Source organism: Mauremys reevesii, linkage group 3 (genome assembly GCF_016161935.1).
Source record: "Mauremys reevesii isolate NIE-2019 linkage group 3, ASM1616193v1, whole genome shotgun sequence".
Classification (NCBI taxonomy): domain Eukaryota; kingdom Metazoa; phylum Chordata; order Testudines; family Geoemydidae; genus Mauremys; species Mauremys reevesii.
Window position 1 is genome coordinate 91,640,466 of NC_052625.1, and position 17,813 is coordinate 91,658,278.

The 17,813-nt window shown below is 40.4% G+C and overlaps 1 protein-coding gene and 2 non-coding genes across 4 annotated transcripts; all 3 read left to right on the forward strand.

Moving 5' to 3' along the window:
- The first annotated feature begins 1,556 nt into the window (after window positions 1–1,556).
- TCP1 (t-complex 1) lies at window positions 1,557–17,745 on the forward strand. 2 transcript variants are annotated; one of them, XM_039529628.1, is made up of 12 exons: window positions 1,557–1,751; window positions 3,849–3,934; window positions 6,693–6,821; window positions 8,278–8,375; window positions 8,638–8,748; window positions 10,480–10,661; window positions 12,533–12,659; window positions 13,979–14,154; window positions 14,981–15,104; window positions 16,347–16,539; window positions 16,905–17,068; window positions 17,427–17,745. In XM_039529628.1, exons 1-12 carry the CDS (start codon window positions 1,685–1,687, stop codon window positions 17,641–17,643), a joined length of 1,674 nt encoding a protein of 557 aa, XP_039385562.1. In that variant the 5' UTR covers window positions 1,557–1,684; the 3' UTR covers window positions 17,644–17,745. The 2 variants fall into 2 exon arrangements, with proteins under 2 accessions (XP_039385562.1, XP_039385563.1); XM_039529629.1 differs by lacking the exon at window positions 1,557–1,751 and adding an exon at window positions 2,108–2,321.
- LOC120402485 lies at window positions 3,341–3,475 on the forward strand. The gene has a single exon (XR_005597266.1). It is a non-coding gene; the product is annotated as a small nucleolar RNA SNORA29 (small nucleolar RNA).
- LOC120402484 lies at window positions 15,170–15,303 on the forward strand. The gene has a single exon (XR_005597265.1). It is a non-coding gene; the product is annotated as a small nucleolar RNA SNORA20 (small nucleolar RNA).
- Window positions 17,746–17,813: the final 68 nt, after the last annotated feature.

Genomic DNA, 17,813 nt, shown 5'->3' on the forward strand with positions numbered 1-17,813 from the left:
CCCGATCCGAGCTGCGTGGGGAGGGGGCGGGGCTGGGAGCTCTGGGCTGCGCGCTGCGCTCGGCGTGAAGCCCACCGCCCCGCCCCCCCACCCCGCGGCTCTGAGCGGGACGAAGCTCAGGCCTCGCCGGAGACGCGCTCAGGTAAGGGGCGGGAGCCGCGGAGCCGGGCCGGGCCTGGGTGGGAAGCGGAGCCGCCGGGCCGGGCCGTGGGAAGGGAAGCGAGACCCGCCGGGCCAGGCCGGGGGGTGGGGGAGGGAAGCGGGACCCGCCGGGGCCAGGCCGCCAGGAGGGAGGGGGGAGGAGCGGGGAGCCACGCGCTTAGGGGAGGAGGTGGAGAAGAGACAGGGCAGGGGTGGGGCCTCATGGAAGGGGTGGATTGGGGGTGGGGCCAGGGGCAGCAAGGGGGCGTGTCAGTGATGCGGCCCTCGGGGTCATTTGAGTTTGAGACCCCTGGTATAGAGCCAATACTCATAACTTCAACTACAAAATGATACATACATATAGACAGCATAATCATAACCAGCAACCCATAACCTGGCCTTAGACACCTTATATTGACCCCCTTTACATAAGATTTGGTGCCACTACAGGACCTTGGTTGCAACCATGTTCTATATGGTCCCAGATTACGGTATGTCAATAATGTCACAGGCAGTGAGAGCTGTCCCTAGGGACCCTGGGCAGAACAGGGCCAGCAGCCCAGAGCTCCTGGACTTCCAAGAGCTAAGCAGATCAAAGCAAGCATCTCTATCACACTGAGGAGATTTAAACTTTAAGACTCCTTATAAGAAATGGAGAGGGAGGTGGATATTTTTTGCTGTTTTTAAAATTAAATAGGCAGCTAGTATTTTTTTTTTAATTATTATGAAGAACAAGTTTAAGCTTTGTTGTAACTTGCATTGTTTGCCTGGACTGCTCAAGACCTGACTGCTTGTGTAGAAGGAACTCCTTGCGTTGGCTTCTTAAATACCTTCATGCTGTTTCACATCTGATGCTCCTTGATGAAACATAGGAGCCTCGATACAAGCTACGGAAGTGAGATCTGGGAAGAGTGTTGCCATTTTCATAACGTAATAAAAACACTGTAATGATAAATAATAAATAGTGCATAATAAGCATGTCACAAAAACAAATTTTGCATGTCCAAGCTCACTGCTTTTATAATTTATACTCAGGTAAAGGGGAAAATCCCTGGAAATATTCACTTTTAAGAGGGGTTCATGAGACTTGACATTTTAGTAAAAGGGGGGTCTGAAAGGGTTAGTTTGGGAACCACCTTCCCTGCGCTGGGCGTGCCTAGCCCAGCCCTCCCCTCCGAGGGGAGCGCACCCCGCCCCCACCCCTTCTAGAACCTCCTGGAAGGAGAAAAATAACTGTGACATGCAACGTGAATGGGGGGAAACTCAGGGAGCAGACGCATTGCTAATCTCAGAATCCAATCACTACCTTCAATCTAGGCACCTTCTGGGCCGCATTGTAACGGGCTGCTGGATTGGACAAAACTGTTTAACGTCATCATGATTCATCGCCGTTCCTTCCTCCCTGCCCTGCTCTGCTCTGTCCCCTCCCCATCAGACACTGCGGTTAGGGGCCAGTTTCCCAGCAAGCCTTGCGGCGTCACCGGCGGATTCTCCTGCAGCAGCGCGCGCGTGTCGCCGTCTGGCCTCTCTGCGCGCGGGGAAGATGGAGATGGGGTCGCTGGCCGTGTTCGGGGAGCGGAGCTCCGGGGAGGCGATCCGCGGCCAGAACGGTAACGGCTGCACGGAGCGGGGGCCCAGGGCGGGGCGGGGAGTTCCTGTAGCAGAGGATCCCGGGCTCGGGGAGGGGCCAGGCCCCGGCTCTCAAGCTCGCGTGTCTGCGGGTCCCTTTACACCCCCCCCCCCATCGTTACGCGCCCGAGCCCGCGGAGGGGCCCGCCCCGGCCGGAGCACGAGGCAGGGCCGGCCCCGGCCGCATCTTGGCGCGCTCAGAGCTCGGCCCGGGCGGTGGCTGCCGAGAAGCAGCTCGTGGCTGTTCCCGGGCCCGTTCCTTTCCCCGCGGCGGCCCTCGCGCGGGGGCGCCCTTGTCGCGTTGCTGTTCGCAGCCCGCTTCCCTGTAGGGGGCTCGGCGAACCCGAGCTCGTTGTTCACGTGAACCGCCCCGGCCGCCATTTTTGACACGCCTTGAGCAGGAGAGACTCGGGGCAAAGCGGTGTGAGACTTACCCCGCCTAGGTCATGGCCTGGGCCAGACGGGACTGCGGCTCGCTGTGGGGAAATGGGCGAGAAATCGGTAATCGTGTGCCGTGAATGTTTACTGTCACTGAAACGTCTGGCCTACCGGTGAGCAATAGTGACCATCTTATGAACAGCCGCTTCCCCCACGCGGGGCTTTGCTTCCCGGTTGGGTAGAATTTGTGAAAAGTGGCCCTTGTAGTTACACTGAAGATTAACGCTACAAATGGGTAAAACTTGATATTGGTACTCTTAAGCTTTTGCCCACATGAGACCAGTCTTGTGTGTGTCCTACAAAAGATTATTAGTGTTATTGAATGTAAATTATGAATGACTTCCAAAGATTAAGGCTTGTTGCATATGCAAGTTAAGAGCCTGAAGACTGAGTTTCTCACCCTCTATAGCATAGATTCTGTTTTAATATGTCTGAGGATCAAAAATAATGTTGAGACATTTTCTTAACTCCATCCTGTCACTGACAATTAATAAGCCAATAACAGTAGGTGGTCCTTAGTGCTAGTATAAAATCAAGATGTGTTAATTAAACAATGGGGTAGATAGACTAGTTTTGTGTGAAAATAATACAGCTCCATATAAAGCTTTGGTCCCAGATCCTCAAAGGTATTGGGTGGGGGTGTGGCTCACTACCACAACTTTGGAGATTCTGGGCATGAGCTCATTTGGGCTAGATCAAGCCTGGTGCATGACAAAGACAGGCTTAGATGTAGCTCCCTACTACTTCACTAGCTCATTAGCTCACCTTTCCCATAGCTGTAATGATCTCTTTGAAATGTTGGTGAGTCTGGAATCTGCAGTGTTAAGTTTTAGTCCTCAAAAAGATTCTTTGTACCATCTGTCTCAGTGCTTCAGATAAATTATAGGAGCCCTGCATGATGAGCAAAAACCAGCTGCTTTTGAAATGGATGCTGTGTGGGTAGAAACATCAGGTGTAGAAAAGTGGTACATATCTTAGTAAAGTCTACGGAAGCCTCTGATATTAAGAGCAAATTTGGGAAATAGCAGTTAAATGTTTTTGTTTTTTGTAAAGGATTGATCTCCAGAAACAAAAAACGAGCGAGATTGGTACATTTAAAGCTTTAAAGGAAAGATCAGATTTAAACTGGACCCTTCCCATTTGACTACCACTTCTTCAATTTACAGATTGAGTGGCTATGCTTATGGGATAGAGACAATACTGCCAAAGTCTGAAGGAGAAGATTGACAATATCTTTTTCCTATATGAAATGGCAGAACACAGAATGAAAAGATTCTGAATGACCAACCAAATGACATCATTTATTTCTTTGACCTCTGAAGTTTTTTGGTTATTTCAGTAGCCAAAACAACATCCTTTGGACACCTTACTTGTTCCAGTCATGAAACTGCTATTTTGTAGTATCAACGGTCCAGATCGTGCAATCAAGTGAGGTCATGGACCCTTACTCAGCCACCTCTTTTTTCCCCACTTTCCTGGGCAGATTGGCAAATTTGTTTGCAGAATTGGAGTCTAAATAAGGAGTCGTTTTATTTCAGGTTCCTGAAATTAAGAATCTGCTGACAGAAAAATATACTGCTCTTAAAATAGATATTTGGGAAGAAATAATTATATATTTTTATTTTGCTTGATTTATACAGTTATGGCTGCAGCTTCAATTGCCAACATTGTGAAGAGTTCTCTTGGTCCAGTTGGTTTGGATAAAATGTTGGTGGATGATATTGGTGTAAGTAAGCATGTCTTTCATGTTAACTTTTAAGAAGAGGGCTTACGTATTAACAAACTTGCACTGTAAATTAGTACTGTGATCTGTTCTGTTTCAGCTGAAGGCATGTCTGTTTTTTTGTAAAGTGTTTCCATCTAGAATATGCTTCATGGCTCTAATATACATTTGTTAGTTTGACCTCTTTTTCCATTTTGTCATTAACCCACCGTTAACCCCCTGCTCCAGGCGGGCTGGCTGGAGCAGCCCCAGCCCATCTCCCTTTAATCAGTTAACTGGTTAAACGATATAATTTTTATCATTGAAATGATTAACTTTTTAAATATTTACATCCCTATTTGTCTTCAGTTTATTCTTTTTTTTTTTAAGAAAGCCTTAATTGTAAACTATAGTTAACTGTTACTTCATCCATGATGTGCTCCCTTATTTTATAACAGAATTAACTCCTTGCTCATATGCAAATACGTTTGCATTTCAATAAACTTTTTTTCTCACGTGGATACTTGTGTGATGGGTTGGATCACAGAAACCCCCTTTGGACTACCACCTGATATGCCTAAACTACCTCTCAGACGGTTTTCCCTGACAGCTTGGGACTTCAGTACCTTGCCTTGTTTGAGCCAGACACACTTGCCTGCTGCAACCACAGATCCAAGTCTGAACCACATCCCCCACAAGCTGCAGGCTTAACTGAAACAGCTTAAGAAGTGCTCCTATCTCCAGCACTCAGATACCCAGTTCCCAATGGGGTCTAAACCCCAAGTAAATCCATTCTACCCTGTGTAAAGCTTATACAGGGGAAACTCATAAATTGTTTGCTCTCTGTAATATTGATAGAGAGAGATGCACAGCTGTTCTCTCTCCTTCTCTCCCCAGTATTAATACTTACTTTGGGTTAATTAATAAGTAAAAAGTGATTTTATTAAATGCAAAAAGTAGGATTTAAGTGGTTCCAAGTAATAACAGACAGAACAAAGTAAATTACCAAACAAAATAAAATAAAATACGCAAGTCGAAGCCTAACTCTCATGCTCAGAGATGTTCCAATAAGCTTCTTTGACAGACTAGCCTCCTTCTAGTCTGGGCCCACTCCTTTCCCCTGGTACAGTCTTCGTTCCAGCTCAGGCAGTAGCTAGGGGATTTCTCATGACTGCAACCCCTTTTGTTCTGTTCTACCCTGTGGCAGGGCAGAGGTATAAACCCCTTGGATGCCCTGCTAAAGGTGTGCCGCCCCCCCCCCCCTTTCCTGGGGGGACCCAGATGCTCAGCAAGGAGCTCAGCTGCAGGCCCTAACAAGGGCAGACTTGGGCATCAGTGGGGCTGGTGACGGAGGAGATATGAGTCCAGAGAGAGGCTCAGTGGGAAGCTAGCCAGGGGAGAAGATGGGGGGGACTGCAGCTCTCTCTCTACCGGCTGCAGGTGGCCTCAAGGATGAGAAGACCCCGGGAAGGGTCAGTATGAGGATTGTTGTTGGGCGAATTGGGATTGCACTAAGCACAGTAAATAACGAGACACAGGTGAGACACCTGAAAGAGGCGTTGGGACCCTTTTCTTTGACCAGCCTAAGCAGAGAGCACAGGGATGAGAGGGAAGGAACCTGTGACACACACCCTTATATAGCTTTGGCACAAGGTGGGAATCCTTTGTCTCTTTGGGTCCCCACTCCTTCTAAATGGAAAAGCCTCAGGTTTAAGATGGATTCCAGTACCAGGTGACATGGTCACATGTCCTGTGAGACCCCCAAGCCTTCATTCTTCCCAGCCTGACTCACAGGAAGGCTTGCAAGTAAACAGAGCCATCTGCAGTCAATTGTCCTGGTTAATGGGAGCCATCAAGATTCCAAACCACTATTAATTTCCCACACTTTGCATAATTACAAGAGGACCTCGGAGTTATATTTCATATTTCTAGTTTCAGATACAAGAATGATAGTCATACAAATAGAATGAATACATGCAGAACAACATAACCTTTGCACAGATATGTTACATGGCATATCTAGTATAAAACATATTCCCGTTATGTCATATTTACATTCATAAGCATATTTCTATAGGGTGAAAAGTCACAACTTGTACTAACATTGTTTAGAACAGCACACAGAATAAATAAAACTTATTTTTGCTGCTCTTGACATGCATGCTGTTTTTAAATTGTTGTACATATGTTAGAATTAGGTACTGTTGTACATAATTTGCATTGGCTAATGTTTGTAATAAGATAGAACCACATCCCATTTTCAAATATTTAGACCAGGTGATAATCTGATTTAAATCTTTCTGCTGTGCTGTCCTGAAAGGCAAAGTGAGATAGCCTTATGTAATTAATAAAAGGTAATATTGCACATTAGCTTAAACTGAGATTTGTAAATAACTGTATTTAAAATGATTGGTTAAAAATAGACAAAGATATTCAAGCTACATTTAAGAAATCTTCCTTAGTTCTTATTTATATAACATAAAGAATTCTACTGTCTAAAAGCTCATGCATATTCTTGTGTGCCAAGGCTCCCATCCTGCAACACATGGTTCATGGGGATTAGTCGTGTGATTACATGTGTATGGTTGTAGTATTGAAGACTTGGCTTAAAAAGACAAAGTAAACTCTTAAGGTAAATGGTCAATATGCATGATATTACACTAGGCATAATTCTTCCCCACCATTGTCATTAAAATGTCTTCTCATATTTTATAGTTTCATAAAGTTTAAAAATAAATTATTATGAGTATCAATCTTTTGTTTGTTGTTTTTTTAAAACTAGGATGTGACCATTACTAATGATGGTGCAACCATTCTGAAGCTGCTGGAGGTAGAACATCCTGCTGCAAAAGTTCTGTGTGAGCTGGCAGAACTGCAAGACCAAGAAGTTGGAGATGGGACCACCTCAGTGGTACGTAGAAAGTTTTACAGGCAGACATTCTGAAAGTCATCAAATGTAGCTTTTGGCATATCATTATAAATCCTGACACTGTGCGGATTAAAACTGGACCATTTCATCATGTGACAACAGATTTCAAATGCATCTGCCCCAGTGCAAACTGTGAAAATTGCTTTGAAGCATGTCATAAACATACAGCTAAGGGTAGCATAAAATCCCTCCTTTACCTGTAAAGGGTTAAGAAGCTCAAATAACCTGGTTGGCACCTGACCAAAAGGACCAATAAGGGGAGATGATACTTTCAAATCTGTGGGGGAAGTTTTTTGTTTTGTTTCTCTTGTGTGTTCTCTCTGGGTCAGCGAGGAATCAGGGCAGAGGAAATATATCTCCTAAAGCCATACCTGAACTAAGCATTTAAGATTACAAATTGTAAGTAATAGGAAGAAAATGTGTTAGATTATCTTTTTATTTTAGCTTGTGAATTTTCCCTAGGCTAAAAGGGAGGGTTAGTTCTGGTGTGGTATGTTGGTGTGTTTGGGGTTTGGTTTTTTTTTTTTTTTTTGTAACTTTAAAGTTTTGCCTAGAGGGGAATCCTCTGTGTTTTGAATCTCATTACCCTGTAAAATTACCTTCCATCCTGATTTTACAGAGGTGCTTCTTTTACTTTTTCTTTATAATAAAGTTCTGCTTTTAAGAACCTGATCGGTTTTTAGTGTCCTAAAAACCCAAGGGCTGGTCTGTGCCCACCTTGTTAACCTATTTGGTTCTTATATTATTCTCAAGCCTCCCCAGGAAAGAGGGTGAAGGGACTTGGGGGATATTTTGGGGAAACAGGAACTCCAAGTGGTCCTTTTTCTAAATCTTTGTTTAACTCCCTTGGTGGTGGCAGCGATACCATTCCAAGGACAAGGAAGAATTTGTGCCTTGGGAGAGTTTTTAACCTAAGCTGGTGGCGATAAGCTTAGGGGGTCTTTCACGCAGGTCCCCACATCTGTACCCTAGAGTTCAGAGTGGGGAGGGAACCCTGACAAAGTAGTTCCTTGAACCGGAGTAATGAGGGGAGACCCTGTACAAAAACTAGCATCTCTAAGCAGGCTTGCATTCTGGAAAAGGGTTATTCTTTACTTACTGGCTGCAATTTGAGAATGATCATTCCTCCCCTTCTTGTAGTTATATTTGAGAGTAGCTTCTGGGTCGAACAAGTTCTTAATTCTCAACCCCTGAGAAAAAAATTGAAACATAGGTGGACTAATCAATGGAATAGCATCAGCTGATTCCAGACAACTCGTATCAGAACCCTAAAATCAGTTCAGAGTTAACTAGAATTAGAATGGTTTTACTCATTAATTAATCTAAATGATGGGGAACTTCTCATATTCTTCACTTATTTGTTCGTTGGAGCAAGAACTACTGTTAATATTAAGACTTGCCCATTTTCTCAGTGAATCTTTTTCCTCTTTTCAAACAGGTAATTATTGCTGCTGAACTTCTGAAAAATGCAGATGAATTGGTCAAGCAGAAAATTCATCCCACCTCTGTTATTGGTGGCTATCGTCTTGCTTGCAAGTAAGATAATCTATTTCAGCGGAAATATTTGTATTTTGCAACTCTAGTGTTTCATTATACCCAGTGGACACTTATTTTACCTTAATCCTGTGTTCATTATCACTGACAATACAGGATTTTTTTTCTAAGCTGATAAATGGTGGTGGTGGCTTGTCAACTTGATTCTAACTCAGCATTTAGTCTGCATGTCCCCGCAGTAGGAAATTCTACTAACAAGGAATAGAGATAAATTGTTCTTGAAATGTTGGTTTTTATTCAACAGGGAGGCAGTTCGCTACATCAATGAAAATCTCATCATTAACACAGATGAACTTGGCCGTGACTGCCTTATTAATTCAGCTAAAACATCAATGTCCTCCAAAATCATAGGAATGTATCCTTTGACTTGGTAATAATAATTTGGAATCTTAAAATTAAGAAAATGAGGGATATTACTGCGCAGAGCTTGAGTATCCACTCTAAATCCCATGGCAGCAGTTATTAGTTCTTATCCTTTTTCATTATAAACACTTACGAGTTATAACTCCATTGTGAAAACTTGTTCTTGGTATCAACTTGGCATAAAAGGTGTATTCTGGTTTACTAAACCAAACCCTGCTTGTTCAAAGGTTTTCATCCCCCCTAATAGTTGTAGAAAACATGATGATGTGCTGTGACCCTTGCCTATAATTTTTCTTGTCTTTACCAATCTTATGTTTCTTTAAAAACAAAACTCTGGTGAGTTTGCCTGTTGTTTTTTTTAGTATAACGGATTAAAAAAATGCTCTTTTTGCCATTTACTACATAACCCATTTCTCCTTCCTGGGGCTGCCCGGTGCTTTGCCCCTGTGAAGCCCACTCTGACTCAGTCCACATTCCACCTTAGCCAACATATAGCTTATATTTTGCATTAGATAGAGAAAAAATTGTAAAGCATTCAAGCAGATGATCACCCACACTAATCCTAAGAATGTCTCCATTATTCCAGGCAACATTCCTTCTTGCAGTCTGTCTTCCTACTGTAGTTCAGTGATGGTTACTTGCTTATGACATCCATTTGTTTCTTTTGAAAAACTGGTCACTAATTCAGGATTCTGATCTGACTGGGATAAAGCGGGCAAAAATAGGCTGTGTGTGCACAAGTTTTGTGTAAACAGTTTTGTATGTAGCAAATATATTATCATTGTGAAAACATGAAATAATTTGATATTCTTAAAAATTTACTGGTAATCCAGTTATGTGGGCTTGACATTTCTTCTGAGCTTTCCAAAACAGTCATATTGTATGCAAATAATACATTTTATATTTTCTATTTAAGTCATATCTTTAATTTTAATGTATTTATTTATAATCTGCTTGGAGGCTTGTCAGATGTCAATCTCAACTGATGTTCCGGGGTTTAGAGCAGTAGTCCCCCAGACTGTGGGGAATGCCCCCCTATGAGGGCATGGAGGAACGTTTGTGATGGAGTGGCAGGGCTCACGTCTGCCTCCACAGGAGCGTGAGGCAGGAGCACCACCCACTCCCACTCTGCCCCCACCTCAGCTCCAGGCCCTGACCGTGGGCCTACCCTCTTCCCCCCGGGGAAGGGGGCGGATCAGGTATGGGGATGCATGATGAAAAAATATTGAGGACCATTGGTTTAGAGTGAAGCCACATGAATACGTACAAATGAGGAAGACATACAAGTGTTAGAAGCCTATAATTAACTATTACTTGTTCTTTCTGTTTAAGTGCCATGCCCGTGGATGGTATCATATGCAGATATTAACTGCTTGTTGACACAATAGAAGAAATTACTGGAACAACTTGTAAAATTCTCTGTGAACAAAAGGGATTTTTTTTTGTACAGTTTGCTTGAGAATGGGAGTCAGGAACACTTGAGTTCTAGTGCTGGCGTTGCCACTGATTTGCAGTGTGGCTTTGGACAAAACATTTAAACCCCATCCTAGTTTTTTCTAGCTGTAAAATGAGATTAATAATTTTACCTCAGAGATACTTCAAGGATTATTTTAAAGGCATGTTAATATAAGGCAGCCTATAAATGCTGTTTTTAGCATTAAAGTCAATTTATATTATGCTAGTTGTCTCTGTGTAGCTCATTTTAGCCTTAACAGTATTTTAGTGATGGTGACTTCTTTGCCAACATGGTGGTGGATGCTGTGCTTGCAGTTAAATTCACAGATCAAAAGGGTCAAGCCAAATATCCAATCAGTTCCATTAACGTTTTGAAGGCACATGGGCGTAGCCAGAAAGAGAGTATTCTTGTAAATGGTTATGCACTGAACTGTGTGGTGGGCTCACAAGGTAAGCTCAGATTTTGTTTTATATGCCTTCAGTGAGCAGAATGACTGAAGTTTGTTTATGAATATTGCTCTTATGTGGATGTTTCTAGTGATGTGAAGAATTGGCTAATAAACTATTGTTTGTTTAGAAAAATAAAAAACAACCTTGAAACAACTTTTTATAAGTAAATGAATACATTCTTAAATAAAACCAAACCCTACTCTAAGGCCTAGTCTACACTAGGGTGGGGGGTCGAACTAAGGTACGCGACTTCAGCTACGCGAATAGCGTAGATTAGACGCGATAGTTCGAACTCCGAGAAGTTGAATGCTACGCATCGACCCGGCAGGTAAGTATAGACCTGCCCTAAGCTGAGGTTTTTTTGCCCCAAAAGTGAGAAGTGACAGACTCTGTGAAGTCTATGGGCTCTGCTGTTGTGTTTTATATAAAAGGAACTTAGGTATTGCAGTGACACACCACGGTATAAAACCCAAACAGAAATATTATGGTGGTTGCTTTAATATGCTACATTGTACTTCAGTGTTGACACAACTTGGATAATTATTCCCATTTTACATGGTCTTATAATTTACATGTTAAATATTTGTGTCATTGAAACACTATCCTGGTTCCCAGTTGAAGGCTGTGTTTTTCTGAAATTTTGTAAAATTACTCTAGCAGTTTAAATCAAATAAATAACAGTTTCTAACTACCCATCTGTAGAAAAATAGCAGACACGGAGGTCCAAATTCTCCCAGAAACTCATGGGCTGCTACTAAGGACTTCAGTGAAACTTGCATTCATGTCTGAAGTCCGTATTTGGCTTTGAAATCTTGTCTCAATAAGGATTTTTTAAATGAGATCTAAGGTCATATAGATTTTTAAATGTTTAGTCTGTTCACTGTCACTTTCTTGCATGTGAATGATGGAAATAATCGCTTATCTGGTGCTCTAATCAGTGTTTAGTAGATCTCAGGTTATCAGGAGCTAGTACAAAACTTACATTTGGAATGCATACATTGCAGTGAACTATTTATTTAAAAACTTGCAATTTAAGAGAGACTCAAGGAAATATTTCTATTGCCCATAAGGTTTTAAAAGCATGTTTTTGAAGTCTAAATTTTGTGACTGTCTCATCATTGTTTATTACATCAGTTACTGTGCAGCACTTTGTATATGTCAAGAAATCACACTGGCAGGTAAAACTTGCGAGGCTTTAGTAGTCAGTGTTGAAGGAATGTGCATTTCAATGATGAAGTTTGGAATACAGCAGAGGCTGCTGTTAAGTTGCTAGTGGAGAGGTTGACTATATTGCTCAGCCTATCTAGCAAATAAGTGAGCAGCAATAAATGTCACCTAAGGGAGTTCCATTCCGCCCTCCTTAGCTTGAGGATAGTTGACTGCAGTGCAGGGCCTCAAAGGTGGACAGTGTTAAAGCAAGGAAATTGGCTACTGTCCGTAGAATTAGGTTACCATATTTTGACATGTTCTGCTCTGTTTAAAATCAACATGTTTGTTTATCCCTTGCTGGGACCTTAGTAGGGCCCTGCTAAATACATCAGAGTTCTCTGTAGATTTACATAGTGATTACACTGGATACCAAAGGGTCAGTTTTACCTGTGGTACTAATACATCTTGAACTTCTAGCTTAACAATGTAACAAACTATTGAAGAATGTCTTACTACCCTTTTCATTGTTCTTGTCATAACATTTTCCCAAGTGTGTTTGTGAAAAGAGTTGCAGGGGGGAAAAACAGCCTTAGATGGGTAATTGTGTGTGTGTTAGAAATCTAAAAAGTAAAATAATACATCACAAGTATTTTCATTTTATTAAGCATTTTTTATTAATATTTACTTGTAACAACATGGAGTAAAATACCATTTTTATATAGGTATGACCAAGAGGATAGTTAATGCAAAGATTGCCTGTCTTGACTTCAGTCTGCAGAAAACAAAAATGAAGCTTGGTGTTCAGGTGCTGATCACAGATCCAGAGAAACTCGACCAGATTAGACAGAGGTATGTTGGGTTTTTAAAGCAAATGAGCATATTTTCAAACTAACTTTGGTATTTTTAATTATGTACTGGGTGTATGGGTGTTTTGAAGAGTGTAATAGGCAACAAAATTAACTACAGAGGTAAATAACACATCTCAATATAAAATACTGGTGGAAAACATTGATCATAACTTGATTAAAATGTATTTGGATAATCTGTGTTCAGTTGGACTATATAATTGTATTGAATTATGAAGCAAAAACCAGTTACATTATTTAGAATCAATGATTGGATTGATTTATATCAGCAAATATAGGAAACTTTGATTTAAATAATTAATGTACAGTGTTTTACGTTTGTACTTTTTATTTTCCTAAAGAAAGATTGATTCTTTTATTGGTTGGTGGCCACTAAAATATAGCCTGTACACTATATTTGGCAATAACCAGGTGGGTACACCGTGTCTGTATGCTTAAGCAAATATCTAGCTTACACCTGCATTAATTCAGATTCTTAACTGATGAATGATGCATTTGTTAAGATTTTTTTTTTTGCATGTGATTTGTGTTGGTGCATTTGGATAGAAACGGGAATTCAGTTAAAATGCACAAACAGAATTGTAAAGTCTTTTATTCATTAAATAAATTTTTTTATCAAAACATGTTTTGAATTCAAAACTGATTTATTAAACAAAGGAAGTTAATGAATTGAACTGATTATTTCTGCCCACCAAGTCTTTCGGTATTTTAGAATGAGTAGATCTCATCCTCTCAACACACAGTTTTATTCCTAGGTCAGGAGAGGAAACAAGACTTCATGATTTTTCAACGTCTAGTCGTTTCTTAACTTTGAATGTACTAGTTGTTGAAAAAACTGAAATGAATAAAATATTCTCTGAGCCTGTGGAATGGGTTACTGCTGTCAAAAGCTCATTCAGCACTTCAGACTCTAGTGTGTAGCCAGTGTTTTCCACGAGTTCAGTGGTTTCACTTTCTTTAAAACGTAGGCAGGAAACATTCCTTAATACTTTTAAATTTAAATTATAGTAAATTTAGGTTTTAACGTAGATTATCATAATTTCAAATCTCATTTCAAATAGGCTTATTTTTAAAAATAGAAATACTTTTTGTATTTAAATATATTTGTTTTTTTTAAATGATCAATTTTTATCCACCCTGTCATATATTGATGTGATGGTTCCTTTTCTCCCTAGAAATTTTAGCTTTGCACTACTGCTAATTATTCAGATGTTTGTGTATGGTTTAGCTATTTAGTCGATTTTTAATCCCACTTTTATAATTTTTGGTTATAAGTAAACATGTGCCTGTTATCTTTTGCAGAGAGTCAGATATCACTAAAGAGAGGATTCAGAAGATTCTGGCCACAGGTGCTAATGTTGTTCTAACCACTGGTGGCATTGATGATATGTGTCTGAAATATTTTGTGGATGCTGGTGCAATGGCAGTACGCAGAGTTTTAAAAAAGGACCTTAAACGCATTGCTAAAGCAGCAGGAGGTATGTATGTATGTATTGTGGACTTTCAGTAATATATAGTGTTTCCAAAGCTGTTGGCAACCAGTTCCCTGAGCACTATTGGGCTGATCCACATACAGAGTGATAAGGAAGTATACTTGGAATAGAAAACATTCAGGTGCTACAATGCCCTGACAAGGAGCACCTCACTAAGTAAAGAGGAACCACTGAAAAATTGTGACTGCTGAAGATGTGCAGTGAGGGGAGATGTTGGCTGGCATATGGAAGGCTCTGTCATGCCACGGGACACAACCACATTATATCTTATCTAGAAGTCTCTGTTAACTAGACTTCCATAAAATGGGGATTATGGAAGTCTAGTTAATCTAATTTCCAACTTTCTGTAGTGATTGTGAATTTTAAGAAAAATTCCATCTATAGTATAAAATTATTCATTCCCAAAATGCCTTTTAAGGATCATATAAAAGAGATTTTGATAGTTTGTCTCGTTAGAACCTTGCAGAACAAACTGTGTGTAGCTTGTTTTTAGCAGCAGTGTGAAAACTTCTATTAATACAGAATATGTGCTGTAAAGATAGAGTAAAAATGAACCCAGAGAGACTAAGGGGGACTATAAAATACAGTAACTGACTTAAAAAGGAAGGTAGGGCCTATTTATTTCCCTCAATTGTTGGCTGGATTAGAAATGCTCAATTTTGCATTTATGCTTAATGTTAAGGCGTACTGATGACTATTACCATTCTGTTTTGCTCTGTAAAAAGTAAAACCATTTGTTGTGTGAGGTTGATAAATAACAATGAGTTGGTATTTTCCACACTAACTTCACAATTTTGCATTTGTTTTAAAGCAATCATTTGTTCGTCTCTGGCTAATCTGGAAGGTGAAGAAAGCTATGAGGCATCAATGCTGGGACAGGCAGAAGAGGTGGTTCAAGAGAGAATTTGTGATGATGAACTGATTTTAATCAAGAAGTAAGAACACTTTTCTAGAGTACATCATGCCTTGGAAACTATTTTGCTAAACCTTTAAGCTATAACTTCCCATTTATTTACTGCCATGCAGTCTCAATGCTATGAGCAGTTATACGCGTGGGATAGAGTATAATAAGGCCATTGTAAATTTGTGATGAAACAACCGATGTTTCACCATCATTGCTAGGGCTGGACATCTTTCTCAATCATACCAGTTAGTCTATCAGCTTGTCCTATTGTTGTTGTGTAGTTGATTTAAGCTATTCAAAGACATTCTTTATCTAGAACTATAGAAATTACTTTTTTAAATACTGATGTGTGAAAATGTAGAGGAAAATCCAGACAGAATGGTGTAACTGTATTATAATCAGCTTTACTAGTAATAATAGTTATAGAGGAGTGGTTATATTGTGTCGTCTTTGACACTACCTAGATTTGAAAATGCTGCATACTAAAGTTTGATTAAAACTAGCTCTGTATAACCTTTTGGTGCTGATTTAAACCCATTCAATGGAAGGAATTAATATTGTCACATGAATATCAAGAGCAGCAGGTCCTAACTGAGTGCATTTTTCCTTTTCCCTTTTATGATTTTGGTATGCCACAGTGATGTGAATGGAAACATGTTTGTGCCTTGATCTGCCTCATCATAAAACATGTCTACACACTTAGTCTGTTTCCCATGTTTTCTGGTGGCCTCAGTTTCATGAGACTAAAAGACATTCTCCAGGATGTTGAGTAGATTACAGGCACTGAGTTTGTATGTTGAATAAAGAAATCCAGGAGTGGTAGTGAGGAATCTAGCAGAGGAATTGAGAGGCTGTAAAAAAACAAAAGTGCTATCTAAAATCCCTAGTGGCAGTAAATGTATGTTTAAAATGCATGCATTTCTATGACTGGTAATGACAGTTTTCGTTACCTCACTCCCATGGTGTGGAAATGCCTTGCCTTTCTTCCTGAGAGGTAAAGAATTTTCTGATAGGGTGAGCAAATCAAAATGCATTAGCCAGGAGAGAATATCTGGGATTGTCTGAGGGGTTAATGTGAACTGAAGGGTTACCTACAGATGTTGCAAGAGATAATATAACCCCTTTAGGAGTAAGATCCTACATTAAATGTTTGAGGAACCTAGCTGTAAGCAATGAGATGATAAAAATGAAAAGCTTTTTCTCCAGAAGAGTTTTTCTGATCTGCATGAAGATAGAAGCATGAGTTAACTGACTTTTCCTTGTTTTTGGACAGTACCAAGGCTCGTACTTCTGCATCAATTATTTTACGAGGAGCCAATGACTTCATGTGTGATGAAATGGAGAGATCCTTACATGATGCTCTTTGTGTAGTTAAAAGAGTATTGGAGTCTAAGTCTGTGGTACCAGGTGGTGGTGCTGTAGAGGCAGCACTTTCAATATATCTTGAAAATTATGCCACCAGCATGGTAAGTGCAGCTCACAAAATAACGTTTCATTGCATAACACTAAAACTTTTTGTTGTGGTGGTTCTGATGCATGAACTTCGCTTTTAAGTGCTTTGAGTTTGGTTCTGCCAGATCTTGAACTACTATTTTAATACACCAAAATATTAACTTCAGTCTTCAAAACAACTAAGAAATAACCTAGCGCTGGGAACAGAGCAGTTCTTCCTCTCCCTACATCTCTTTTCCCCCTATATTGTTCATACTCAGTATAGATTGTGTCTACCTGCCTGTGGTGCTCTAAAATTATGGCTGTATTTTTCCTCTTGTATTGCATGAATTGGCTTGATGGGTTTCAAAGTAAATAACTCTTCCTCCTTCTCATTTAGGGATCACGTGAACAGCTTGCTATTGCAGAATTTGCAAGGTCTCTCTTAATTATTCCAAATACCTTAGCAGTAAATGCTGCCCAGGATGCCACAGATCTTGTTGCAAAGCTGAGAGCATTTCACAATGAGGCTCAAGTTAACCCAGAACGTAAAAATCTGAAATGGTAAGTATCCATTCAAACAATTAATAGAAGTGAAAGGGGTTGCATTTAAGTGGAGGGCTCTATTTATGAGTTTTGTAAATATTGACTGCTTGTGTAGAAGTCCTGTTACAAAATATAGTGTACATTTACTTTTCTCTGCATTTCCATTCTTCTCCTGTTGTGTAGTTTAGCTGCTCCTATGGACCATAATTTAGGAACTATGAGCTTGCTCTGGGAAACTTTATTTTCCTTCAGATAAGCATAGTGGCAATCCTCAGAAGTTTATGCTCTAACTTTAGCCAAATTATGTGCATTATCATAGTGCCTAGCACCTATGTGCTATACAACAAATTAGACTTGTCTAATTCATTTCTTGCAGGATTGGTCTTGATTTAATCAATGGGAAACCTCGTGATAACAAACAAGCTGGTGTGTTTGAGCCTACAGTAGTCAAAGTAAAGAGCTTGAAATTTGCAACAGAAGCTGCAATTACTATTCTACGAATTGATGATCTTATTAAGTTGCATCCTGAAAGCAAAGATGATAGAGGCGGGTGTTACGAAGATGCTGTTCGTTCTGGAGCACTTGAGAACTAGTCTGGCTTTTATTTATGTTACTGTTTAATTGTTCATCTTACACTTCTTCCCAGTATTGTACCTAGTGTGTATGTTAATAAAATGGGTGTAGTTACAAGAGAACTTGCTGTCAAGTTTCTGTTTTTCATTCAGCACAGTAAGACCAGGGCTCAGAGGTAGAGCTTAGGGTT